At 45.8% G+C, this 26,594-nt stretch overlaps 1 protein-coding gene and 1 long non-coding RNA gene across 3 annotated transcripts; one reads left to right on the top strand and one right to left on the bottom strand.

Annotated features, from left to right (window-relative positions):
• lonp2 (lon peptidase 2, peroxisomal) lies at window positions 1-26,594 on the top strand. Of its 2 annotated transcripts, none has more exons than XM_052465700.1 (15): window positions 1-381; window positions 2,568-2,820; window positions 3,306-3,437; window positions 3,608-3,730; window positions 4,420-4,583; window positions 7,196-7,290; window positions 7,996-8,254; window positions 10,432-10,573; window positions 13,893-14,043; window positions 14,304-14,430; window positions 18,260-18,408; window positions 19,989-20,101; window positions 21,422-21,629; window positions 21,747-21,937; window positions 25,457-26,594. In XM_052465700.1, exons 1-15 carry the CDS (start codon window positions 149-151, stop codon window positions 25,685-25,687), a joined length of 2,571 nt encoding a protein of 856 aa, XP_052321660.1. In that variant the 5' UTR covers window positions 1-148; the 3' UTR covers window positions 25,688-26,594. The 2 variants fall into 2 exon arrangements, with proteins under 2 accessions (XP_052321660.1, XP_052321659.1); XM_052465699.1 differs by having other exon boundaries at window positions 5-381; window positions 19,977-20,101.
• LOC127908225 (uncharacterized) lies at window positions 6,999-13,883 on the bottom strand. Its single transcript, XR_008066409.1, has 3 exons — window positions 13,511-13,883; window positions 10,813-10,944; window positions 6,999-8,259 (listed from the first exon to the last, which is right to left on the bottom strand). It is a non-coding gene; the product is annotated as an uncharacterized LOC127908225 (long non-coding RNA).

The raw sequence follows: 26,594 nt of genomic DNA, 5'->3' as shown, positions 1-26,594 counted from the left end.
TGACCAGCAGAGGGCATTTGTCCCCTACTGCACGCCGTAGTTTGCAATGTTGTGACATTCGCCCTAGTCTGTCACTCGATGGAGAAAGAAGTACTATACATTTTGTTCATATTGACCTGAAGATCGGGAGCTGGGAAAACATCAAATAATGTCATCCAACAGCGGTATCCAAATCCCAAGTCGACTGCCTCTGCTGTTGACCCATGAAGGGGTGCTTTTGCCAGGCTCGACGATGCGGATCAGTGTTGAAACGGCGAGGAACATGCATCTGGTGAAGAACAGACTGCTGAAGGGGACCTCGCTGAAGAGCACCATCATCGGCGTGATCCCCAACACCCGAGATCCTGAACACGATACTGAAGATCTCCCCACTTTGCATAGGTAGGTAACAGTAGTTAGCCAATTCTGCTATTTTACAAGAGATCTCAACATGTCTGTGCCTGCCAAGTGCAGGCCTAACAGCTACCTGTTGTAGTCAAGCGGTAGTAGGAGCTATGATGCAACTAAGTTAGCAAGCTGTACAACAACCACTGTCAGTTAAATGTCACATTGAGAAAAGCTAGCTAGTGTACTTGAACTTCACTCAATGGAAACTATGCCATGTCCTGTCTATTATATCACTGGATGTTGTTTGAATGTTCCGAAATGTTTACGATGGTGGTGCTATCAGTAAGCGATGTTATATGATTTCTTACTAAGAATTCCTTTAATTGATTCTTAAAAATAGGACTAACTTGATAGCTAAATCATGCTTTACATTTTTGAAAGTGGAATTTAAACTTTTTCCCTATGCTTTCTCCTGTAAGTTGTTCTAGAAAGGTCGTTTGAACTTCAGATGGACTTTAACCCTGCATTTAGCAGGATACAACCATGTTAGTTCACTGGTTACTAAGTAGTAATATGTGTCCCTCCTATGCTTTAATAACTGCAACAACTGAAGTAGGATGCCAATGTTAAATCATATTGATAATTCACCATTTTCTTTGGCACAACATTAGTCACATACAGTGGGGCAAAAAAAAGTATTTAGTCAGCCACCAATTGTGCATGTTCTCCCACTTAAAAAGATGAGAGGCCTGTAATTGTCATCATAGGTATACTTAAACTATGACAGACAAAATGAGGGAAAAAAATCCAGAACATCACATTGTAGTATTTTTAATTAATTAATTTGCAAATTATGGTGGAAAATAAGTAAAAATCCCAGAACCACACGGGGGGACCGAGTGAATGACCTGCAGAGAGCTGGGACCAAAGTAACAAACGCCTACCATCAGTAACACACTACGCCACCAGGGACTCAAATCCTGCAGTGCCAGACGTGTCTCCCTGCTTAAGCCAGTACATGTCCAGGCCCGTCTGAAGTTTGCTAGAGAGCATTTGGATGATCCAGAAGAAGATTGGGAGAATGTCATATGGTCAGATGAAACCAAAATAGAACTTTTTGGTAAAAACTCAACTCGTCGTGTTTGGAGGACAAAGAATTCTGAGTTGCATCCAAAGAACACCATACCTACTGTGAAGCATGGGGGTGGAAACATCATGCTTTGGGGCTGTTTTTCTGCAAAGGGACCAGGACGACTGATCCGTGTAAAGGAAAGAATGAATGGGGCCATGTATTGTGAGATTTTGAGTGAAAACCTCCTTCCATCATCAAGGGCATTGAAGATGAAACATGGCTGGCTCTTTCAGCATGACAATGATCCCAAACACACCACCCGGGCAACGAAGGAGTGGCTTCGTAAGAAGCATTTCAAGGTTCTGGAGTGGCCTAGCCAGTCTCCAGATCTCAACCCCATAGAAAATCTTTCGAGGGAGTTGAAAGTCCGTGTTGCCCAGCAACAGCCCCAAAACATCACTGCTCTAGAGGAAATCTGCATGGAGGAATAGGCCAAAATACCAGCAACAATGTGTGAAAACCTTGTGAAGACTTACAGAAAACGTTTGACCTCTGTCATTGCCAACAAAGGGTATATAACAAAGTATTGAGAAACTTTTGTTATTGACCAAATACTTATTTTCCACCATAATTTGCTAATTAATTAATTAAAAATCCTACAATGTGATTTTCTGGATTTTTTTCATAGTTGAAGTGTACCTATGATGAAAATTACATATTTTTAAGTGGGAGAACTTGCACAATTGGTGGCTGACTAAATACTTTTTTGCCCCACTGTATCTTACTCTTTTGGATTTGACTGTCTGTACACTAGCTGTGTTGTAGATGTTATGGTCAGAGACCGCAATTCAAGTGGCACCCTTTTCCGTAATGCACTGTATAGGGAGTAGGGTGGTATTTGTAATTTTTTTTAACCTTTATTTAACTAGGCAAGTCAGTTAAGAACATATTCTTATTTTCAATGACGGCCTAGGAACAGTGGGCTAACTGCCTGTTCAGGGGCAGAACGACAGATTTGTACCTTGTCAGTTCGGGGGTTTGAACTTGCCACCTTCCGATTACTAGTCCAACGCTCTAACCACTAGGCTACCCTGCCGCCCCGATTTGGGAGGGACGATTATGTTTTTCCTCGCCTCATACTATTCTGTAATTACCGCTCCCTTATTAGTATTGGCACGGCGGGGCTGGCAGTGCAGGTAGTGGGCAGTAACTGGCCCAAGCCCCACTACACACTGCTCATCACAGGGCTGTGTCGCTTCCGCGTGGCCCAACTGCTGAAGGAGGGGCCCTTCCCCGTGGCTGAGGTGGAGCAACTGGATAAGCTGGAGCAGTACACCAGCCCAGAGGAGATGTCTGAGGCAGCCGGGCCAGATGGAGAGCTGGGGGAGCTGTCCCAGAGGTTCTACCAGGCCGCTGTGCAGGTGGGTGTGACAGACAGTGCAGGAGCAGCATCCCTGACGTTCAGTAATATAATCTACAGTATATGTGTCATATAAAAATAATATACCATTTAGCAGATGTTTTTATCCAAAGCCACTAATATTACAGTAACCGTGAATGTATGTATTTTTAGTATTTGACCCCATCGGGACTCGAACCCACAGCTCTCGTGTTAGCACCACACTCACTGAGCCACACAGGACCAGAAGCTATGACTTTATGTTCTTTTAGCATAGCCAATGAGGATTCCTCCAATGTGGGTAATAGGCTAGGCTACGCTTCTGTAAATGTACAGAATATTATCCACCTATGTAATGTATGTCATGGTATGTGTTTACGTAGACAGATGTACTGCCTGTTGTCCACACAGACCTTGATTTCTGATCTCCACCCCTGTCCGTGTTTCATATCTGTCCCACTGTGTTTCTTCACTATGTTGTCTTTCCTCTCTGTGTGTCTGGGTTAGTTGGTAGGCATGTTGGACATGTCTGTTCCTGTGGTGGCCAAGTTGAGAAGGCTCTTGGACAGCCTCCCCAGGGAGACCCTGCCTGATGTCCTGGCTTCTATGATTCATACCTCCAACAAAGAGAAGCTCCAGGTAGAGCAATGTGTTTCTGTGTCTGTGGGTGCTTGTTCATTCACGTACCGTGTTGTTTTTAGGAATGTCAAATATTTTTTTTTTCACATCCCTGTGTAAGGGTATCAGCTATATGCGTCTCTTCCTGCTTTCTGTTATACACTTACAGTGATATGTATGTGGACATGCAGGTTCTGGATGCAGTGAGTCTGGAGGAACGTTTTAAGAAGACTCTTCCCCTGCTGACCAGACAGATTGAGGGTCTCAAACTGCTGCAGAAGACCAGAAAACCAAGACTAGACGATGACAAAAGGGTAAAGGCGTTCGCATGCTTCCCAGCCAAAACAGTTTGGAAGAGTTTGTGCATATATTATGACAACGTTTTTGTTCCTTCTGGACTCCAGTAAGTTTTTTTTGGGCTGTTCTGGCACACACAACTTCGAGGCCAGCCAAAGTTCTGGTGCCAAAGTCTTAGTCCGTGATTGGTCAACTGTAGGGATTCTTCAACAGTCTTTGTTGTCATTCAACGAGAGATGACTTGTTTTCATGCACATTTTTTTTATTGAGAAATACTGCACCTAACATCTTAGTGAGATGTAAAATTGCGTGACCAAAATCTCAGCAAAAACTCAAGAAATCTCTTTAATTTTTATGTTGTCTTAGATTAATTATGACTAGTTTGAGGAAGTGTATACTGGCTATGGCTTCTCAAAGGGGACAAACAGTACTATTGTCACTTTTTTTCTTGTTTTTCAAGCGAAGGTATTTTAAGGGAGTATGCAAGCACACTCGCTCAGTTTGGCTATTCGGCTAGCCGCCAGCCGAACTGAAGCATGCTGACGCTTGAATGACACGACTACTCAACTGTTAGCATTTCTTCTAGGAAAAAGTGTCACACTTGTGGGCATGCTAAAAGATCAGAGGCAGTGCCTGCTTAGAATTGAAATGCAGCGATTATACAGTATGCCTCATGCTTGGCACTCTTCTATCCCCTATCTCTCAGGTGCTGGCTGTACGTAAAGGCGGTGTGCTTCCTGGTCGTCAGTTCTCCTTGGATGAAGAGGGTGATGATGAGGATGGTGATGACACAGCTGTCCTGGAGAGGAAGGTTAAAGGAGCGAATATGCCAGAGCCTGCCTTGCGTGTCTGCCTCAAAGAGCTCAAAAGGTACCCACAGTTTATTTACCTTACATTCCAATGGATTCAGACTTCCTGGTTATTTGGGGACACTTGCAGTGTGTGTGTACATTATGTGTGTATATTTCCATAGTAGTGGCATTGACACAAACAATGCCTTCAGAAAGAATTCACAACCCATGGGATAAAAATGTAATTCTCATTTTTTTTGTTAACGATCTACACAAATAATCTGTTAAAGTGGAAGAAAAATTCTAACATTTGTAAAATAATTAATGAAAAATAAAACACTAATACACCTTGATTACATACAGTGCCTTCAGAAAGTATTCATACCCCTTGACTTATTCTACATTTGGTTGTGTTAAGGCCTGAATCTTTGCACTATACACCATAATGACAAAGTGAAAACATGTTTTTAGAATTGTTTGCACATTTTTTGAAAATGAAATGCAGAAATATCTCATTTGCATAAGTATTCAACCCCAAGTCAATACATGTTAGAATCACCTTTGACAGCAATTACAGCTGAAATTACAGCTGAAAGACAGCAGTCTTTCTGGGTAAGTCTCTCTAAGAGCATTTCACACCTGGAATGTAGAACAAGTTGCACATTATTCTTTAAAGAATTTGTCAAGCTCTGTCAACTTGGTTGTTGGTCATTGCCAGATAGCCATTTTCAATTATTGTCATAGATTTTCAAGCATATTTAAGTCAGCTGTAACATGGCAACATCAATTGTAACATGGCAACATCAACTGTAACAAGGAACATTCAATGTCATCTTGGTCGTGCCTGTACACAACTGCATGACCAGGCACTACAACACCTTCATTAAGTTTGCAGATGACACAACAGTGGTAGGCCTGATCACTGACAATGACGAGACAGCCTACAGGGAGGAGGTCAGAGACCTGGCTTGGGTGGTGCAAGAATAACAACCTCTCCCTCAATGTGATCAGGACAAAGGAGATAATTGTGGACTACAGGAAAAGGAGGACCGAGCACACCCCCATTCTCATCGACGGGACTGTAGTGGAGCAGGTTGAGAGCTTCAAGTTCCTTGGTGTTCACATCACCAACAAACTAGAATGGTCCAAACACACCAAGACAGTCGTGAAGTGGGCATGACAGAACCTATTCCTCCTCAGGAGACTGAAAAGATTTGGCATGGGTGCTCAGATCCTCAAAAGGTTCTACAGCTGCAACATCGAGAGCATCCTGACTGGTTGCATCACTGCCTGGTACGGCAACTGCTCAGCCTCCGACCGCAAGGCACTACAGAGGGTAGTGCGTACGGCCCAGTACATCACTGGGGCCAAGCTTCCTACCATCAAGGACCTCTACACCAGGTGGTGTTAGAGGAAGGCCCTAAAATTGTCAAAGACCCCACCCCAGTCATAGACTGTTCTCTCTACTACCGCATGGAAAGCGGTCCCGGAGTGCCAAGTCTAGGACAAAAAGGCTTCTCAACAGCTTTTATCCCCAAGCCATAACACTCCTGAACAGCTAATCAAATGGCTACCCGGACTATGCATTGTGTGTGTGTGTGTGTTTGTGTCCCCAACCCCAGTGTATATTTGGCATTTGTTTTAGTTTATTGTCCTGCTGAAAGGTCAATTTGTCTGTGTCTGTTGGAAAGCAGACTGAACCAGATTTTCCTCTAGGATTTTCTCAGTGCTTAGCTGAATTTGGTTTATTTTTATCCTAAAAAAAACTCCCCAGTCCTTGCCGATGACAATCATACCCATAACATGATGTAGGCACCACCATGCTTGAAAATATGAAGAGTGGTACTCAGTAATGTGTTGTGTTGAATTTGCCCCAAACATAACACTTTGTATTCAGGACAGTTCATTTCTTTGCCACATTTTTTGCAGTTTTACTTTAGTGCCTTATTGCAAACAGGATGCATGTTTTGGAATATTTTTATTCTGCACAGGCTTCCTTTTTTTCACTCTGTCATTTAGGTTAGTATTGTGGAGTAACTACAATGTTGTTGGTCCATCCTCAGTTTTCTCCTATCACAGCTATTCAACTCTGTAACTGTTTTAAAGTCACCATTGGCCTTGTGGTGAAATTATTATCTGGCAACTGAGTTAGGAAGGACGCCTGTGTCTTTGATACACCTTCCAAAGCGTAATGAATAACTTCACCATGCTCAAAGGGATATTCAATGTCTACCAATAGGTGCCCTTCTGGTATTTGTGGTTGAATCTGTTTTCGGAATGTACTGCTCGACTGAGGGACCTTGACATTATCTGTATGTGTGGGGTACAGAGATGAGGTATAGTCATTCAAAAATCATGTTAAACACTATCAATGCACACAATGAGTCCATGCAATCAACTTATTATGTGACTTGTTAAGCACATTTCTACTCCTGAATGTATTTAGACTCGTCATAACAAAAGGGGTTGAATACTTATTGACTCAAAACATATCAGCTTTTCATTTTTTATTCATTTGTAAACATTTCTTAAAACATAATTCCACTTTGACATTATGGGGTATGGTGTGTAGTCCAGTGACACAAAATCTAAATGTAATACATTTTATATTCCGGCTGTAACACAACAAAATTTGGAAACAGTAATGGTGTGTGAATACCTTCTGAAGGCACTGTATGTTAATCTACACAGATTGAAGAAGATGCCCCAGTCCATGCCAGAGTACGCTCTCACCCGAAACTACCTGGATCTTATGGTGGAATTGCCCTGGAGCAAAAGTACCACAGGTATGCACAGTACACCACTATGACACCACTACAATCTCAGGTTCATTTCTTTATTCATTTACACTTTATTTTTTGAATTTAGAAATGTACATATCCATACATACAGAGCACATCATATGCACGTTATACCTTGAAACTCTCTGTAATGGGATAGGGCACTTTTTTGGGACGAGGGGTAGAAACCAAAGTGTACCCCGAGGAAGTCCACCACAGCTCTCTTTTTTTGAACTCTCTGTTCAAAATGGAATTAAAGGCTTCTACCACTGGAGGGAGCTCAATATCATATTTTGTCACTGGTTGCTTTGTCCTCTATAGCCAGTCATTAGACACTGAGAGTATTGGGGACATTTGCTTAGATGATTCAGCATTACCACACAGGGGAGTCCATACCATATGTCTGCTTGGTCCTTCTGTAGCTCAGTTGGTAGAGCATGGCGCTTGTAACGCCAGGGTAGTGGGTTCGATTCCCGGGACCACCCATACGTAGAATGTATGCACACATGACTGTAAGTCGCTTTGGATAAAAGCGTCTGCTAAATGGCATATATTATTATTATTATTATATAGTCATGTAGCCACATAAAACAATACTTGTTATTACAATCTAGATTATTGGTTATCTTAATCACTTGGTTGACATTAGATAAGGTCTTTGACAATATTCACGGTGTTGGAATTAAACCATGATCCGCATTGTCTCTGCAGACTGTCTTGATATCCATGCTGCGCGGGTGCTGTTGGACAGTGACCACTATGCCATGGAGAAGCTGAAGAGGAGAGTGCTGGAGTACCTGGCTGTGAGGCAGCTGAAGAGCACCCTCAAGGGGCCCATCCTGTGCTTCGTGGGGCCGCCTGGGGTGGGAAAGACCAGTGTGGGGCGCTCCATCGCCCGTACCCTGGGCAGGGAGTTCCACCGCATTGCCCTGGGAGGGGTGTGTGACCAGTCTGACATCCGCGGGCACAGGTACACTGGAGAGGGCAGAGAACGGAGGTGGGGATTAATAGGTGGGCAGGCAAGCAGCTGTGTCTGTAAATTGTATTCTGCACAGGAAATGAAACCCCTATAGATATTATATTCTGACTTAAGCGAGTGGGGAGGGTAAGTCCAGTGCCGTTTGGAAGCAGTGCCGTTCGGTTGGGTTGTGTTTTGGAGGATGCGCGGCTCTCAACCTTCGCCTCTCCCGAGTCCGTACGGGAATTGCAGCGATGTAACAAGACTAACTACCAATTGAATACCACGGAATTGTGGAGAAAACGGGGTAAAAATATAGATTTTTAACAAGGTTTCACCTGGTCAGTCTGTCCTGGAACGACCAGGTGTTCCTAATGTTTTGTATACAGCCCTCTACAATGTGAGTAATCCTGAGAGAGAGAACTAGGAGTGGAAGCATGATGTAATGTTTCATGTTCAAATGGTTCGCCTGTCACTATGGAGACTCGGCGGGATGATGACATCTCAGCCAGCAGGTCCTTCCTGTGTCTCTCAGCCAGTCTGAGTTTATCCATAGCCCCCAGTCTCTAGTCTCATGCATCAATTGTGACACCACACCAAACCACCCACCACTGCAGTTTAGGAAGCTGCCTGTTGTGTGTTTTGATGTGGTTTCAGGTTGCATAGCACACTTGTGTATACATATAAGTGTGGGGCCGGGATGTGAGGTTCATGCTGGTTCCACCTTACATGGTGTTTGTGTGCTATGCTGTAGTGTAGTGTTTGTGTAAATTAAAATCAAATACGGAGAATACAAGAGGTGTAGACTGTGAAATCCTTACTTACGAGCCCTTTCCCAACAATGCAGAGTTAAAGTAAGAATGTGCAAATAAAAATAGTAACACAATTAATAACAATCTCAAGGAGTACCAGTGCAGAGTCGATGTGTAACAGTCGTCTGTCCTTGGTTGCAACACTCACTACTGAGTTCCAAACTGCCTCTGGAAGCAACTTCAGCACAATAACTGTTCGTCGGGAGCTTCATGAAATGGGTATCCATGGCCAATCAGCCGCATACAAGCCTAAGATCACCATGCGCAATGCCTAGCGTCGGCTGGAGTGGTGTAAAGCTCGCCTCCATTGGACTCTGGAGCAGTGGAAATCCCTTCTTCTGTGACGCTTCATCATCTGGCAGTCCCACGGACGAATCTGGGTTTGGCGGATGCCAGGAGCACGCTACCTGTCCCAATGCATAGTGCCAACTGTGAAGTTTGGTGGCGGAGGAATAGTGTTCTGGGGCTGTTTTTCATGGTTCGGACTTGGCCCCTTAGTTCCAGTGAAGGGAAATCCGAACGCTACAGCATGCAATGACATTCTAGACGATTCTGTGCTTCAAACTTTGTGGCAACAGTTTGGGGAAGGCCCTTTCCTGTTTCAGCGTGACATTTCCCCTGTGCACAAAGCAAGCTTCGTACAGAAATGGTTTGACGAGATCGGTGTAGAAGAACTTGACTGGCCTGCACAGAGGCCTGACCTCAACCCCATCAAACACCTTTGGGATGAATTGGAACACTGACTGTGAGCCAGGCCTAATCACCCTATGTCAGTGTCTGACCTCACCAATGTTCTTGTGGCTGAATGGAAGCAAGTCCCCACAGCAAAGTTCCAACACCTATTGGAACGCCTTCCTATAAGAGTGGAGGGTGTTATAGCAACAAATGGGGGAGAAACTCCATATTAATGCCTGTGATTTTGGAATGAAAAATTTGACGAGCGGTCATGTACTTTTGGCCATGTAGTGTATATTCCACAATGTTGATCGATGAGTTCTGGGTGGATGAATCTTTGAAAATATTCCAATTAGTATTTTCAAAACAGTCCTGCAGTGTTGAGGCAGCCCCCTCGGTCCAATGCCTCACTATCTGTGCTGGTGGCTCCCTCTTGAGTTGCTGCTTGTAAGCTGGGAGTAGGAACAGAGAGACATGATCAAGAATGTTTGTATGTACATGGTCCAGCACGTTGTTTAAGCATCCTGTTTTGGCTTCCTTGTTTTTAGTCTTTCTCCTTCCATTGATTCTCTCTCCGTCCTGTCATTATCTCACTGCACACCTGTCTTGTTTTGCTTTCATTTCCTTTCTGCACCCCATTTTCTGTCCTCTATGTACTGGTCTCTCTGTCTGACATGATGCCCTTTCGCTCCCTGTCTCCAGGAGGACCTACGTGGGCAGCATGCCTGGCCGCATCATCAACGGGCTGAAGACGGTGGGAGTCAACAACCCTGTCTTCCTGTTGGACGAGGTGGACAAGCTAGGCAAGAGTCTGCAGGGAGACCCTGCCTCTGCCCTGTTGGAGGTGAGAAACCTGGGACCTCCAGACCAGGGGGCAGCTTCATGGTCTCTGATACAAACAATATGGAGTACAAAGGGGAAGAGGTAGGAAAGGAGTGAGGGATTGAGTGATACAGGGAGATGGACAGAGGCTCATCCAGACAGCCAGGCAGAGAGAGGGATAAGATTCTACCTAGATTATATATAGAGGAGGATGGTGGAAACAAGTCGTATCAAATAAGTCTGCATGTATGAAGTCAACACCTGTCTGATCTCTAGAAAGACCCAGTAGTCCCCTGGAGGTAGGTCTGTGACCTCGGCTGGTTCACCTGGCCCTGCTCCACTTCCTGCTGGAGTTATCAGCTTCTATGGTGCATCACCGTCCCACTTCACCTCCTGGAAACACAATGGGAGAGGAGGGATTAAGAATCCCCATCACAGTGATGGACGGAGACAAATGAGCACTGTAGTGTCCACACTCACTCACTCACTCACTCACTCCATTACCACACAGGACTATATTACCACACAGGACTATATTACCACACAGGACTACATTACCACACAGGACTACATTACCACACAGGACTACATTACCACACAGGACTACATTACCACACAGGACTACATTACCACACGGGACTACATTGCCACACAGGACTACATTACCACACAGGACTACATTACCACACAGGACTACATTACCACACAGGACTATATTACCACACAGGACTACATTACCACACAGGACTACATTACCACACAGGACTACATTACCACACAGGACTACATTACCACACAGGACTACATTACCACACGGGACTACATTACCACACGGGACTACATTGCCACACGGGACTACATTACCACACAGGACTACATTACCACACAGGACTACATTACCACACAGGACTACATTACCACACAGGACTACATTACCACGCCAGTAGATAAAAGGATTCAAGCAAACAAAGGGACAGAGGGAGCATGTGGAAGCATGCAAGATGGCTTTTGAACTAGGAGTGTGTGAAAGTGTGTGTAACAGAGAGAGACAGTGTGTGTGGCATGTCTGAGTAGTGCGCACCATTCCTACTCACTCACCACTGAATGTATGTGAGGAGTCTCAAATTCAATTAGTGTAATGGCCTGAAGACGTGAGTCGCTATGTTTAGGTGAGCGGGATACCTACCTATCTGCAGCAGTGTGATAGCCTTGCTGATACCAGGAGAAGATTCATCTCTGGGAATGCATTACAGGTAGCTCAGATAAGAGCCCCACTAGCCTCAAGTCCAAGCTTGACCCCCAAGTAGGAATGGTGCGCACTACTCAGACATGCCACACACACTGTCTCTCTCTGTTACACACACTTTCACACACTCCTAGTTCAAAAGCCATCTTGCATGCTTCCACATGCTCCCTCTGTCCCTTTGCTTGAATCCTTTTATCTACTGGCGTGGTAATGTAGTCCTATGTGGTAATGTAGTCCTGTGTGGTAATGTAGGCCTGTGTGGTAATGTAGACATGCGCGGTAATGTAGACATGCGCGGTAAGGTAGTCCCGCGCTGTAAGGTAGACGTGCGCGGTAATGTAGTCCTGCGCTGTAAGGTAGTCCTGCGCCTGCACGGTAATGTAGACATGCGTGGTAATGTAGACATGCGCGGTAATGTAGACATGCGCGGTAAGGTGTCCCGCGCTGTAAGGTAGACATGCGCGGTAATGTAGTCCTGCACGGTAATGTAGTCCTGCGCTGTAAGGTAGTCCTGCGCCTGCACGGTAATGTAGACATGCGTGGTAATGTAGACATGCGCGGTAATGTAGACATGCGCGGTAAGGTAGTCCCGCGCTGTAAGGTAGACATGCGCGGTAATGTAGACATGCGCGGTAATGTAGTCCTGCGCAGTAATGTAGTCCTGCGCTGTAAGGTAGTCCTGCGCAGTAAGATAGTCCTGCGCCTGCATGGTAATGTAGACATGCGTGGTAATGTAGACATGCACGGTAATGTAGACATGCGCGGTAAGGTAGTCCCGCGCTGTAAGGTAGACATGCGCGGTAATGTAGTCCTGCGCAGTAATGTAGTCCTGCGCGGTAATGTAGTCCCGCGCTGTAAGGTAGACATGCGCGGTAATGTAGTCCTGCACGGTAATGTAGTCCTACGCAGTAAGGTAGTCCTGCGCCTGCACGGTAATGTAGACATGCGCAGTAATGTAGTCCTGCGCTGTAAGGTAGTCCTGCGCCTGCACGGTAATGTAGACATGCGCGGTAAGGTAGTCCCACGCTGTAAGGTAGACATGCGCGGTAATGTAGTCCTGCGCGGTAATGTAGTCCTGCGCAGTAATGTAGTCCTGCGCTGTAAGGTAGTCCTGCGCAGTAAGATAGTCCTGCGCCTGCATGGTAATGTAGACATGCGTGGTAATGTAGACATGCACGGTAATGTAGACATGCGCGGTAAGGTAGTCCCGCGCTGTAAGGTAGACATGCGCGGTAATGTAGTCCTGCGCAGTAATGTAGTCCTGCGCGGTAAGTTAGTCCTGCGCCTGCGCGGTAATGTAGACATGCGCGGTAATGTAGACATGCACGGTAAGGTAGTCCTGCGCCTGCACGGTAATGTAGACATGCGCGGTAATGTAGTCCCGTGCTGTAAGGTAGACATGCACGGTAAGGTAGTCCCGCGCTGTAAGGTAGACATGCGCGGTAATGTAGTCCTGCGCGGTAATGTAGTCCTGCGCGGTAAGGTAGTCCTGCGCCTGCACGGTAATGTAGACATGCGCGGTAATGTAGTCCCGTGCTGTAAGGTAGTCCTGTGCTGTAAGGTAGACATGCGCGGTAATGTAGTCCTGCGCGGTAATGTAGTCCTGCGCGGTAATGTAATCCTGCGCGGTAAGGTAGTCCTGCTTTGTGGGAGCCAGTGTTTGCAGAACACATCACAGCCAAACCAAAACTTCAGGCTCAGTCACAGAATTACCCATCAGGTCCACTGTTCTGCTGCATTCAACATTCCACCTTCTTACTCCCACTTTCCCTCTCACTCTCTCTATTTTTCTTCCTCTCTCTCTGCTTGGGTGCCCAGAGGGATAGAGAGAGGCAGAGCAGGGAGGAGGAGAAGGGATGTGGGGGAGGAAGCAAAGCAGAATGATTTGTTTATTGCCTCTGGCAGTGTGAAGACTGAACCAACAATTCACAGATACACACAGTGTAAATGTTTCTACATCTGCAGCTGGTAGACATGCAGCTCATTAGTAATGGTCGCTAACCAGTTGAGTATAATGAAATATGCATTCCTGTTGCTGAGTGTTAGCTGTGCTCCTAATACTGAGTCTCTTCTGTGTCCGCCTGACTCCCACCAGGTCCTGGACCCAGAGCAGAATCACAGCTTCACAGACCACTACCTCAACGTGGCCTTCGACCTCTCCCAGGTCCTGTTCATCGCTACAGCCAACTCCACGGCCACCATCCCTCCGGCCCTGTTGGACAGGATGGAGGTCCTCCAGGTGCAAGGTCAGAGGTCGAGGGTCATCTTGTTGGGCACAGGGGTCAGCTGAAGGGGCATTGAGTACCTGTCTTGGCCATTGATTTATGTAGAATCAATGTAACTGGTTATTAACACATTAATAGCACACATCATGGTGTAGCCCCAAGACACAATGGGCAGTTCCCCTCCGAGATTGATGTGGTGTTAGCCTGGATAAATATGGTAATGGCCTGTCAGGAAGAGGTGTTTATTACATTCTCTGTATCTGTATTTGATGTCCTCTCAGGGTACACTCAGGAGGAGAAGGTGGAGATAGCTCATCGTCACCTGATTCCCCATCAGCTAGAACAGCATGGACTCACGCCCCAACAGCTCCAGATACCTCAGGACACCACCCAGGACATCATTAGCAAGTACGAACACAAACACTCACACATACACCGAGGGTGCTTTACACACGCTAGGAGTGTGGCAGGTCAGAGAGAGGAGGGGAGTGACTATCGTTCTAGCAGGACAGAAGGGGGAGATTACCAGAGCCAGACAGGTTAAGGCGGGTCGCAGAGGGCACCCACGGGTACATTTGTATTGTCACATGCTTTGTGAACAACAGGTGTAGATAAACAGTGAAATGCTTTTTTTTGTATAGAAAATTACAAATGAGCAATGGTAACTTTGCTGTATTACATGGGGTACCAGTACCGGGTCGTTGTGCAGGTGTACGAGGAAATTGAGGTAGATACACAACATGACCAAAAGTATATGGACGCCTGCTCGTCGAATGTCTCATTCCAAAATCATGGTCATTAAGTCGGTCCCTCCTTTGCTTCGATAACAGCCTCCACTCTTCTGGGAAGGCTTTCCACTAGATGCTGGAACATTACTGCTATAACAGCCTCCACTCTTCTGGGAAGGCTTTCCACTAGATGTTGGAACATTGCTGCGGGGACTTGCTTCCATTCAGCCACAAGCATTAGTGAGGGCGTGTACTGATGTTGAGCGTTCCAATGGGGTTGAGGTCAGGGTTCTGTCATGGTGAAACAGGAAAGGGCCTTCCCCAAACTTGCCACAAAGTTGGAAGCACAGGATCATGTAGAATGTCATTGTATGTTGTAGCATTAAGATTTCCCTTCGCTGGAACTAAGGGGCCTAGCCCGAACCATGAAAAACATCCCAGACCATTATTTGTCCTCCACCAAACTTTACAGTTGGCACTGCATTGGGGCAGGTAGCGTTCTCCTGGCATCCGCCAAACCCAGATTTGTCCATCCAGATGGTGAAGCATGATCCACCACTCAAGACAACACGTTTCCACTGATCCAGAGCCAATGGCGGCGAGCTTTACACCACTCCAGCCGACGCTTGGCATTGCGCATGGTGATCTTAGACTTGTGTGCGGCTGCTCGGCCATGGAAACCCATTTCATGAAGCTCCCGACGAACAGTTATTGTGCTGACGTTGCTTCCAGAAGCAGTTTGGAACTCTGTAGTGAGTGTTGCAACAGAGGACATCCTATGACGGTGCCATGTTCAAAGTCACTGAGCTCTTCAGTAAGGCCATTCTACTGCTAATGTTTGTCTATGGAGATTGCATAGCTGTGTGCTCAATTGTATACACCTGTCAGCAATGGGTGTGGTTGAAATAGCTGAATCCGCTCATTTGAAGACGTGTCCATACTTTTGTGTATATATAGTGTATGTTCATATAGGTAGGGGTAAAGTGACCATTTTATTTATTTCACCTTTATTTAAGCCAACAAGGCAGATAATAGACAGTAGCAGCAGCAGCAGCGTGTGGTCAAAAGGAGAGTCCGAGTAGCTATTTGGTTAACTGCACTGAACAAAAATATAAACGCAACATGCACCGATTACAGTTTATATAAGGAAATTGATCAATGGAAATTAATGTATTAGGCCCTTATCTATGGATTTCACATGACTGGGAATACAGATATGCATCTGTTGGTCACAGATACCTTAAAAAAAGAAAGGTAGGGGCGTGGATCAGAAAACCAGTCAGTATCTGGTGTAACCACCATTTGCCTCATGCAGCACAACTCATCTCCTTCACATAGAGTTGATCAGGCTGTTGATTGTGGAATGTTGTCCCACTCTTCAATGGCTGTGTGAAGTTGTTGGATATTGGCGGGAACTGAAACGCAGTATGTCGTACACGTCGATCCAGAGCATCCCTAACATGCTCAATGGGTGACATGCAGGCCGTGGAAGAACTGCAACCTTTTCAGCTTCTAGGAATTGTGTACAGATCCTTGCGACATGGGGCCGTGCCTCATCATAATGAAACATGAGATGACGGCGGCGGATGAATGGTACAACAATGTGGCTCAGGATCTCATCACGGTATCTCTGTGCATTCAAATTGCCATCGATAAAATGCAATTGTGTTCATTGTCCATAGCTTATAGCCATACCATAACTCCACTGTCACCATGGGGCACTCTGATCACCAGGTTGACATCAGCAAACTGCTCGCCCACACGACGCCATACACACTGTCCTGCCTTCTGCCCGGTAAAGTTGAAACCGGGATTCAAACCAGGGAAGAGCACGCTTCTCCAGCGTGCCAGTGGCCATCAAAGGTTAGCCTTTGCCCACAGTATGTCGCCTAACTTCAGTCAGGTCATGACCCTGGTGAGGCTGATGAGCACACAGATGAGCTTCCCTGAGATGGTTTCTGACAGTTTGTGCAGAAATTCTTTGGTTTCATCAGCTGCCCGGGTGGCTGGTCTCAGACGATCCTGCAGGTGAAGAAGCTGGATGTGGAGGTCCTGGGCTGACATGGTTACATGTGGTCTGCGGTTGTGAGGCCAGTTGGACGTACTGCCAAATTCTTTAAAAAGATGTTGAAGGTGGCTTATGGTAGAGAAATGAACAAATTATCTGGCAACAGCTCATGTCAATCCCATGCTCCCTCAACCTGAGATATCTGTGGCATTGTGTTGTGTGACAAACCTGCACATTGTAGTGGCATTTTATTGTCCCCAGAACAAGGTGCACCTGTGTAATGATCATGCTGTTTAATCAGCTTCTTGATATGCCTTGAGAAATTCTCCCTAACAGGGATGAAACAAATGTATGCACAAAATCTGAGAGAAATAAGCTTTTTGTATGTATGTATGAAACATTTCTGGGTTATTTTATTTCAGCTCATGAAACATGGGACCAACACTTTACATGTTGCATTTTATATTTTTGTTCAGTGTATTTAGCAGTCTTATGGTTTGGGGGTAGAAGCTGTTCAGGAGCCTTTTGGTCCTAGACTTAGCGCTAAAGTACCATTTTTGCTGTGCGGTGGCAGAGAACAGTCTATGACTTGGGTGGCTGGAGTCTGACAATTTTTAGGGCGTTTCTCTGACACCGCCTGGTATTGAGGTCCTAGATGGCAGGGAGTTCGACCCCAGTGATGTACTGGGCCGTACGCATTACCCTCTGTAGCGTATCTTGATGCAGCCAGTCAAGATGCTCTCAATGGTGCAGCTGTGGAACCTTTTGAGAATCTGAGGGCCCATGCCAAATATTTTCAGTCTCCTGAGGGGGAAGAGGCGTTGTCGTGCCCTCTTTACGACTGTGTTGGTGTGTTTGGACCAAATCAAATTCAAATCAAATCGTATTTGTCACATACACATGGTTAGCAGATGTTAATGTGAGTGTAGCGAAATGCTTGTGCTTCTAGTTCCGACAATGCAGTAATAACCAACAAGTAATCTAGCTAACAATTCCAGAACTACTACCTTATAGACACAAGTGTAAGGGGATAAAGAATATGTACATAAAGATATATGAATGAGTGATGGTACAGAACAGCATAGGCAAGATACAGTAGATGGTATTGAGTACAGTATATACATATGAGATGAGTATGTAAACAAAGTGGCATAGTTAAAGTGGCTAGTGATACATGTATTACATAAAGATGCAGTAGATGATATAGAGTACAGTAGGACCATGATAGATCCTTAGTGTTGTGGACATCAGAGCATGCTGCAGATGGGGCCAGCACCTAACAGCATGGCCAGGGGGGAGATTGTGATGTCTCAAACAGTCACACTGTCATTTTAACCATCATGGTTGATGATAGCGGAACTGTGTGTGTGTGTGTGTGTGTGTGTGTGTGTGTGTGTGTGTGTGTGTGTGTGTGTGTGTGTGTGTGTGTGTGTGTGTGTGTGTGTGTGTGTGTGTGTGTGTGTGTGTGTGTGTGTGTGTGTGTGTGTGCGCGCACACGCAGGTACACTCGTGAGGCCGGTGTCCGGTCCCTGGAGAGGAAGATCGGTGCGATATGTCGAGCAGTGGCAGTGAAGGTCGCAGAGGGTCACAATGTTACCAAATCAGAGGCCACGCCTGCTGAGAGTGCCCCCCAGGGAGCTGAGCACGGAGGTAGAAAAACCAGCAGGGGAAAACCACTCTCTGTGTGGCAGGAGGGAGGACTGACTGACTGGCACAGCTACAGTATCAGGCCCTGCCCTCAAACATACTGCAGTGGTGAGCTGGTCTCAGCAGTGCCTCAGTGGCTTGCTGTATACAGACTAGCACTCCCCACAGACAAGCTGTGAAATCACAATATCTGCCCCTGGAGGCTGGAGCTAATTGAGTTGTTAGGAACAGACATGGCTATATCATACTATGTACACTACCAGGTGCTCCCTCCTTCCCTCCAGTGAGCACCGTCACCTCACACACATTCACACCGCCGGTTGGTTGTGCAGTCCCTGACTTATTATTATATTATAAATCTGCTGACCAATGCACAATGCCCTCTCAAACATAAAGGCACGCATGCTCACACACCGTACACACACACACACACACACACACACACGTCATCCCCCTTCTGAAGGGTATGGGGGGATAATCCTGCTAACAGACGGCCTCACGACCACATGCCCCCTGCCTTCCCTCCCCCAGTGTCTCTGTGCAGCAGCTCTTGTGTAACAGGAGAGATCACCCTGGCAGTTAACACGGCCTGAGCCGAGAGAGAGGAGGGGGGGGGGGGGCAGAACAGAGGGGTTTTATGGCTCTGTTGCCCTATTGAAACAGATTTGGACTGCCCCCCCCTGCCCCCTCGCTTCTGTGTAACCACTCCCACTGCAAAACAGCAGCAGATGAAAAGAGAGAATGACACTCTTCCTCTGCTCTTTGTGTAAATGGCTGTCTGTTGCCAGGTAACGGTGACATTATTGGCAGACCGAACAAAGAGTTGTGAGGAGGAGTGTGTGCGTGCTGTGTCTTTCTTTTCTCTACCAGCTGCTCAATGACTGGCGGCTCATGACAGCTGTCACATGACCAGTTAGGAGCACGGCTGTTGTTCCTTTGCCCACCTCTCTCCCCTGGTTGTATCCTTCCTTTCATCCCTCTCTTTGTTTTGTCTTTCATGGCACTAGACAGCTCAAAGAGGGACTGTCAGAGCTGATTTATATTACACATTCACTCACTACATAGATATGTCAGTCCATAAAGACTGCCCTCAGTTATCCCCCCTCTTTAACTATCCATTAAGTGTTTGTAAAATAGTGTTGTGCTGCAGTGTAGTGTTGCCACTGAATGGACTAGCTTTGTTGAGGGGAACACCATGCTCCTCATCCACTTTGCATTGGTAGTCAGGTCACATGACCAGTGATCAGCATGTGCATAATAAGAGGTCTGGGGAAGCTGTGTTGTGTACAAGAACATCCACTCAGACATGCACTATGTGCACACACACACACACACACCTTGTTGTTTTACATCCTCCTCCAACCTCTCAAATGAACTTTTGCTGTTGCTAATATTTCTATTAATCTCTATAATTTGCTCACCTGCTTTCTATGTTCTCATTCTCTCTGACCTCTCTCTCTCTGTGTGTGTGTGTGTGTGTGTGTGTGTGTGTGTGTGTGTGTGTGTGTGTGTGTGTGTGTGTGTGTGTGTGTGTGTGTGTGTGTGTGTGTGTGTGTGTGTGTGTGTGTCAGAGGGGAAGCAAGGGAGGAGGGCAGAGGAGCCTGACGGTGACATGGCAGCGCCCCCAGATATGCCCATCGTCATGGACCACATCGCGTTGAAAGACATCCTGGGGCCGCACGTCTTTGAGATGGAGGTGAGAGAGGGTAGGGGTTGGCACTGTCTGGCCCAACACACTGCTCTGAGAAGACTGATGCACTGTCTTTGAGATGGAGGTGAGAGAGGGTAGGGGTTGGCACTGTCTGGCCCAACACACTGCTCTGAGAAGACTGATGCACTGTCTTTGAGATGGAGGTGAGAGAGGGCACTGTCTGGCCCAACACACTGCTCTGAGAAGACTGATGCACTGGAGAGAGAATGATGACATTGCAGATTGCAGCAAATACAGCAGGATGATTCTCTACTGTGGGAAGCACATGTATAGAAAAGCCTTGTCATGCAGAATTAAAGCCAAAGTGTTCTTATGTACCCATAACATTGGTCCTCTTGAGCGAGTGAGAGACAACTATAAACATGCACTTCTAACCGTACTAGTTTGCAGACTTGAAGGGTGCAACTTTAAAACAGTACTCTAGTGTACTATAGATGCACCTAAATGTGCCAACTTGTGATTAGGATGATGTTGCTTTGCAGTCTTAAAGCAGTGTAGCTGTGCTGCAGAAAGTACACACTTATGTTACTAATGTAGCTTAGCATTCCATTCATACCCATGGGATTTGGGGGAGAGAGGGGGTTGGGGTGAGGGGCTCTCGAGCTCTCACAGGGGGACTGGAATGTGCCTGTGTTGTGTGTACAGCAGGGAGAGCAGAAGGAGGGTTATTTGGAGGGAAGGCAGACCACAGCATTCTTCTAGTCCTCACTGAGCATAGGATACTGAGGACTACAACTAGTTTTAAAACATAGTAAACCCCATACTCTTACTCTCACCTCAGTGTTATTGACTAATATAGCAGTGATGTGTAGATGACTACAGATCCAGTACCTAGGTGTCTGTATATACTGAGTGTACAAAACATTAACAACACCTTCCTAATATTGAGTTGCACTCCCCTTTGCCCTTAGAACAACCTAAATTTGTTGCGGCATGGATTCTACAAGGTGTCGAAAGCGTTCCACAGGGATGCTGGCCCATGTTGACTCCAATGCTTCCCACAGTTGTATCAAGTTGGCTGGATGTCCTTTGGGTGGTGGATCATTCTTGATACACATGGGAAACTGTTGTGTGAAATTCAGCAGCATTGCAGTTCTTGACACACAAAAAAACAAAACTTATTTAATCTGTCCTCCTTCCTTTCATCATTTCACTGATTTGAAGTGGATTTAACAGGTGAACTCAATAAGGGATCATAGTTTTTACCTGGATTCACCTGGTCAGTCTAGGTCATGGAAAGAGCAGGTGTTCCTGTTTTGTACACTCAGTGTAGATGATTGTGTTCCTCTCCCTGGTCGTGTCCAGGTGTCGGAACGTCTGACACTGCCGGGCGTGGCCGTCGGCCTGGCCTGGACCCCCCTGGGAGGGGAGATCATGTTTGTGGAGGCCAGCCGCATGGAGGGTGAGGGCCAGCTGACCCTGACTGGACAACTGGGTGACGTTATGAAGGAATCTGCCCACCTGGCCATGAGCTGGCTGCGCAGCAATGCCAAGACCTACCAGCTGACCAATCGTGAGTGAAGACACACAACAAAACGCATTTTGCCTTAGCTTTGCTACTCATTTACATCCATATCAAAGCAATACACAATGACGGCTGAAGGACTGTGTGTCTGTCTGTCTGATGTAGTGGTCGGTGGTTCAGATCCTCTTGAGGGGACAGACATCCATCTGCACTTCCCAGCAGGAGCAGTCACAAAGGACGGCCCATCGGCTGGAGTCACCATGGTAACGGTCCTGGCCTCGCTGTTCAGTGGGCGCCTGGTACGGTCCGATGTGGCCATGACTGGAGAGATCACTCTGAGAGGCCTGGTGCTGCCGGTGAGACACAACTACACATCCTTTCCTCCGCTCCAGACTGCATGTGCTACAGTAGAAATAGAATGAAAAGAATGGGCGTCCCCATTCAAGTCAATGACGGCATAATGGGTGGACTGGCGGCCATTGCGAGTGTACCCATATGAACAAAGCAGGAAGTGTACCCATCAATATGTGCCGTGATTTGTTGATTCAACTCAACTGACATTACAAAATACATTCCATTGCATGAGCAGTTAACTAGTGGTGGGTTGTCTACTACAAAATAATAGATTGCTTGCCCGTCAACTCCAATTTCTGGGTGTCATGCATAGTGGAATCGACCCCTAAGATTCAGTATTATTATATAACGGAGGAGACTGATTAGGCTAGTTTCCGTAGGCTACTTCAGAGAACACAAACTCGCATCTTTCACAGCAAAGAAAGGTCGAGCTAGCGAAGGAGAGCGAGGGGAAGGGCACAGCCAGACATAGGTAGGCAGGTCGGCCACCAGGAAGTCAGAGCTATGCATCGGTAATCTAAAGCTGTATCTCGCAGTACTGTGTAGGTGTATCTCACAATTTCTTGCATATTTACTAAAGTAGGGGCTATCAATGAGTAGGCTAAGCTACAAACATGCAACAGACCGGAGACTGAACACACACACAGGCATCTTTCATAGTGAAGAGAAAGAGCAGGCGAGCCAGCAAGAGGGGCAGGCAAACAGTCAGAACCGTGCGCATAGGCTATGTCTTGATAATCTGTATCTCGCAATGTTTTGTCTTGAAATAGCTCTAATTCACCAAAAGCTTATTCAAGTATAGTTTACAGTCGTGGCCAAAAGTTTTGAGAATGACACAAATATAAATTTTCACAAAGTCTGCTGCCCAAGTTTGTATGATGGCAAATTTGCATATACTCCAGAATGTTATGAAGAGTGGTCAGATGAATTGCAATTAATTGCATAGTCCCTCTTTGCCATGTAAATGAACTGAATCCCCCAAAAACATTTCCACTGCATTTCAGCCCTGCCACAAAAGGACCAGCGGACATCATGTCAGTGATTCTCTCGTTAACACGGCTGTGCGTGTTGACAAGGACAAGGCTGGAGATCACACTGTCCTGCTGATTGAGTTCAAATAACAGACTGGAAGCTTCAAAAGGAGGGTGGTGCTTGGAATCATTGTTCTTTCTCTGTCAACCATGGTTGCCTGCAAGGAAACACATGCCGTCATCATTGCTTTGCACAAAAAGGGCTTCACAGGCAAGAATATTGCTGCCAGTAAGATTGCACCTAAATCAACCATTTATCGGATCATCAAGAATTTCAAGGAGAGCGGTTCAATTGTTGTGAAGAAGGCTTCAGGACGCCCAAGAAAGTCCAGCAAGCGCCAGGACCGTCTCCTAAAGTTGATTCAGCTGCGGATTCGGGGCACCACTAGTACAGAGCTTGCTCAGGAATGGCAGCAGGCAGGTGTGAGTGCATCTGCACGCACAGTGAGGCGAAGACTTTTGGAGGATGTCCTGGTGTCAAGAAGGGCAGCAAAGAAGCCACTTCTCTCCAGGAAAAACATCAGGGACAGACTGATATTCTGCAAAAGGTACAGGGATTGGACTGCTGAGGACTGGGGTAAAGTCATTTTCTCGGAATCCCCTTTCCGATTGTTTGGGGCATCCGGAAAAAGCTTGTCCAGAGAAGACAAGGTGAGCGCTACCCTCAGTCCTGTGTCATGCCAACAGTAAAGCATCTTGAGACCATTCATGGGTGGTGTTGCTTCTCAGCCAAGGCTCACTCACAATTTTTCCTAAGAACACATCCTCCAAGAGAAACTTCTCCCAACCATCCAGGAACAGTTTGGTGACGAACAATGCCTTTTCCAGCATGATGGAGCACCTTGCCATAAGGCAAAAGTGATAACTAAGTGGCTCAGGGAACAAAACATCAATATTTTAGGTCAGGAATGGCCAGGAAACTTCCCAGACCTTAATCCCATTGAGAACTTGTGGTCAATCCTCAAGAGGCGGGTGGACAAACAAAAACCCACATATTCTGACAAACTCCAAGCATTGATTATTCAAGAATGGGCTGCCATCAGTCAGGATGTGGCCCAGAAGTTAATTGACAGCATGCCAAGGCGGATTGCAGAGGTCTTGAAAAAGAAGGGGCAACACTGCAAATATTGACTCTTTGCATCAACTACATGTAATTGTCAATAAAATATATATTTTTAAATTACACTTCAGTGTACCATAGTAACATCTGACAAAAATATCTAAAGACACTGAGGCAGCAGTGAAAATTAATATTTGTGTCATTCTCAAAACTTTTGTTCACGACTGTACATCAATGAGTTGGCCTAGGGCAAAACTATTCTAAATTGTGCCAGTGAATTGAAGTTGAACATCGCCAAAACGTCAGTTTAATTCAATCTAAATGGGCGATGAAAGGTATTGTGCCTATAGCTTATTTAATGAAACCCTGGCTGTTGATGTCCTAGTTAGTCAATAGATCCAAAGCAGAGCATCCCCGATTCCCCACTGAGCTAAACTTTTTGGAAATGGCAAGTTCACTTTCTCATGCAAATACTGTCCAGTAGCTCAAATCAGCAGAATCTGGGGCATTTTTATTAGGAGGGAAGTCTACCATGGATTGCTAAAATAAGGATTATGATCACACTTCAATGTAAATATGATGGGGAGACCTATACATTTGGCATTCATGCATGACTTATCAGTGTAGCCTATTATCGTTTAGACATGACGTTGACATTTCTTCACTGCTAGAATACAAACCTCAGCTTCAGTCATAAGTCAATTGAATATATATATATATTTGTAAAAATTTTAAAAATGAATCCTGTGTGAATCGTCCTCTGGAATAACGCATATGCTTGGATAATAATTACATGACTAACGTCTCTATCAATACTAGTCCCGTCCGAATAGGGGCATACAACACATCAAAGAATAGGCTTATCAGCGTGGAGAGTGTGCCATATCATCCCATGGGAATCTGTCAAGGCTGCACACAGCTGAATTATCTCTGAAATAATCTACTTCCTACACATCTTCTATATTCAAACAAAATAGGCAAATGGGCAGCAGTATGCTCATGCCAGTCCTCTTTAGAATACAACATTTGTGTTCCTAGTAGGACTCTGCAATAATGTGGTGCGCAGCCAAAGATGACGACTCAAAATCCTGGAGTCGTTCACCCCTATAGTTATCATTTGAATGAGCATTCTACTTTACCATGGAAATGATTGCATCACAATACCAGGAAGACATTGCGAGTTTACCAGTCAAATTGCCAGGGTTAGAGGTTCCAAGCCCATTCTATTAATTGTTTGCTACAACACCTTACTTGTTTCGGCAAGGGGCAACAAAGTTTCATCGCGTTATCTCAGAAACTGACTCAACCGCACGAATGCCCGGCCAGCAGTTTGTCCCCAAAAACCCCTAAGGTTATTTGATTTTCATAATTGTCTTCATCCATAATCGTCAGTTATACGGTAATTGTGCCAGCCCTGATTCTGTCTGCAGGTGGGAGGGATCAAGGACAAGGTCCTGGCAGCTCACAGGGCTGGGGTGAAGCGTGTCATCATCCCAAAGCGCAATGAGAAGGACCTGGAGGAGATCCCAGCTAACGTCCGGAAGGAGCTGGACTTTGTAACAGCCAGCAACCTGGACGAGGTCCTGAACGCAGCCTTCGATGGGGGGTTCCCCGGAATGTCCAACCCTCTCACTCTACCACACATTGTCAGCAAACTGTGAGACAGTCCCTGTAATATTACCACTCAGAGACGGTCTATGTCACACTCTGACTAACATACAGGAACTCCCATTCATCTTCCTGGTGGATATGGAAAGCTCATAGCACATTGTCACTTCCATATATTAATTTGTATGAGGCAGAAACACACTGACCACATTATCTTTGTGGTGGATGCATAAACAGGCAGTTATCAAAGAGGGTGTGGGTGTTACTGATCTGTTAGTAAGGAGGCTTCTGTGATGCAAACATGTTCTTTATCTACTTCAACACTTTCCTTAAGTTCACACAAAGCGGACAGGTTGAAATGTAGTGCCCTCTCTTGTAACACCTGTTGCGTTTCCTTCATGCTGTTGCGGATTTGGATCTGACATTCAACATTTATGACCTGACTGGTCTGATCCTGGTGGAGTTCAGACCGAGTTAGGACCATCAATCACTTAGTTCTATTGTCTCTGCTGCATACTGGGTTGTTCTGGGAACTGGCTGAAGAATCCACAGTGTGGGGCTTATGTGGATTGTAACAGTACTAGTTGTTCCAGTTGCTCTGCTGTAAAAGCTCCTGCTACGAACATTTAAAAAATAACAAGACCGGTGACCTTGACCATGCTGTTCATGTCCCTCAGATTTAACATGACTGAATGAATGAGGTTTACAGAGGCTTCATAATTGGCATCAGCATCAGAGGTCTGCTCAATATCCAGTTAATTCTGCTGGTATGGCTTTACACATGATTTTATGTGTAGATACAGGATGAGCGTGATTGCACAGTAGCTATACTGTTAAGATGCAGTACTATGTCATACCCCTAAGGGATACAGTCTCACTAAATAGCTCTGTAACAGTTGCATAATGAAAATAAAGAATTTCAATACAAATATTAAATTGCATAATTTGCGTGTGTGACGT

The sequence above is a fragment of the Oncorhynchus keta genome, chromosome 17 (assembly GCF_023373465.1).
Source record: "Oncorhynchus keta strain PuntledgeMale-10-30-2019 chromosome 17, Oket_V2, whole genome shotgun sequence".
NCBI lineage: Eukaryota > Metazoa > Chordata > Actinopteri > Salmoniformes > Salmonidae > Oncorhynchus > Oncorhynchus keta.
This window is presented reverse-complemented; position numbering and strand designations above follow the sequence as displayed.

Excerpts from the sequence above, each read along its gene's own strand:
- lonp2 (XM_052465699.1), top strand. The coding sequence starts at position 149 with ATGTCATCCAACAGCGGTATCCAAATCCCAAGTCGACTGCCTCTGCTG. Across the intron at positions 14,044-14,303 it reads GGAGGTCCTCCAGGTGCAAG|GGTACACTCAGGAGGAGAAG; the intron begins GTCAGAGGTCGA and ends ATGTCCTCTCAG. Across the intron at positions 20,102-21,421 it reads CGCACGTCTTTGAGATGGAG|GTGTCGGAACGTCTGACACT; the intron begins GTGAGAGAGGGT and ends GGTCGTGTCCAG.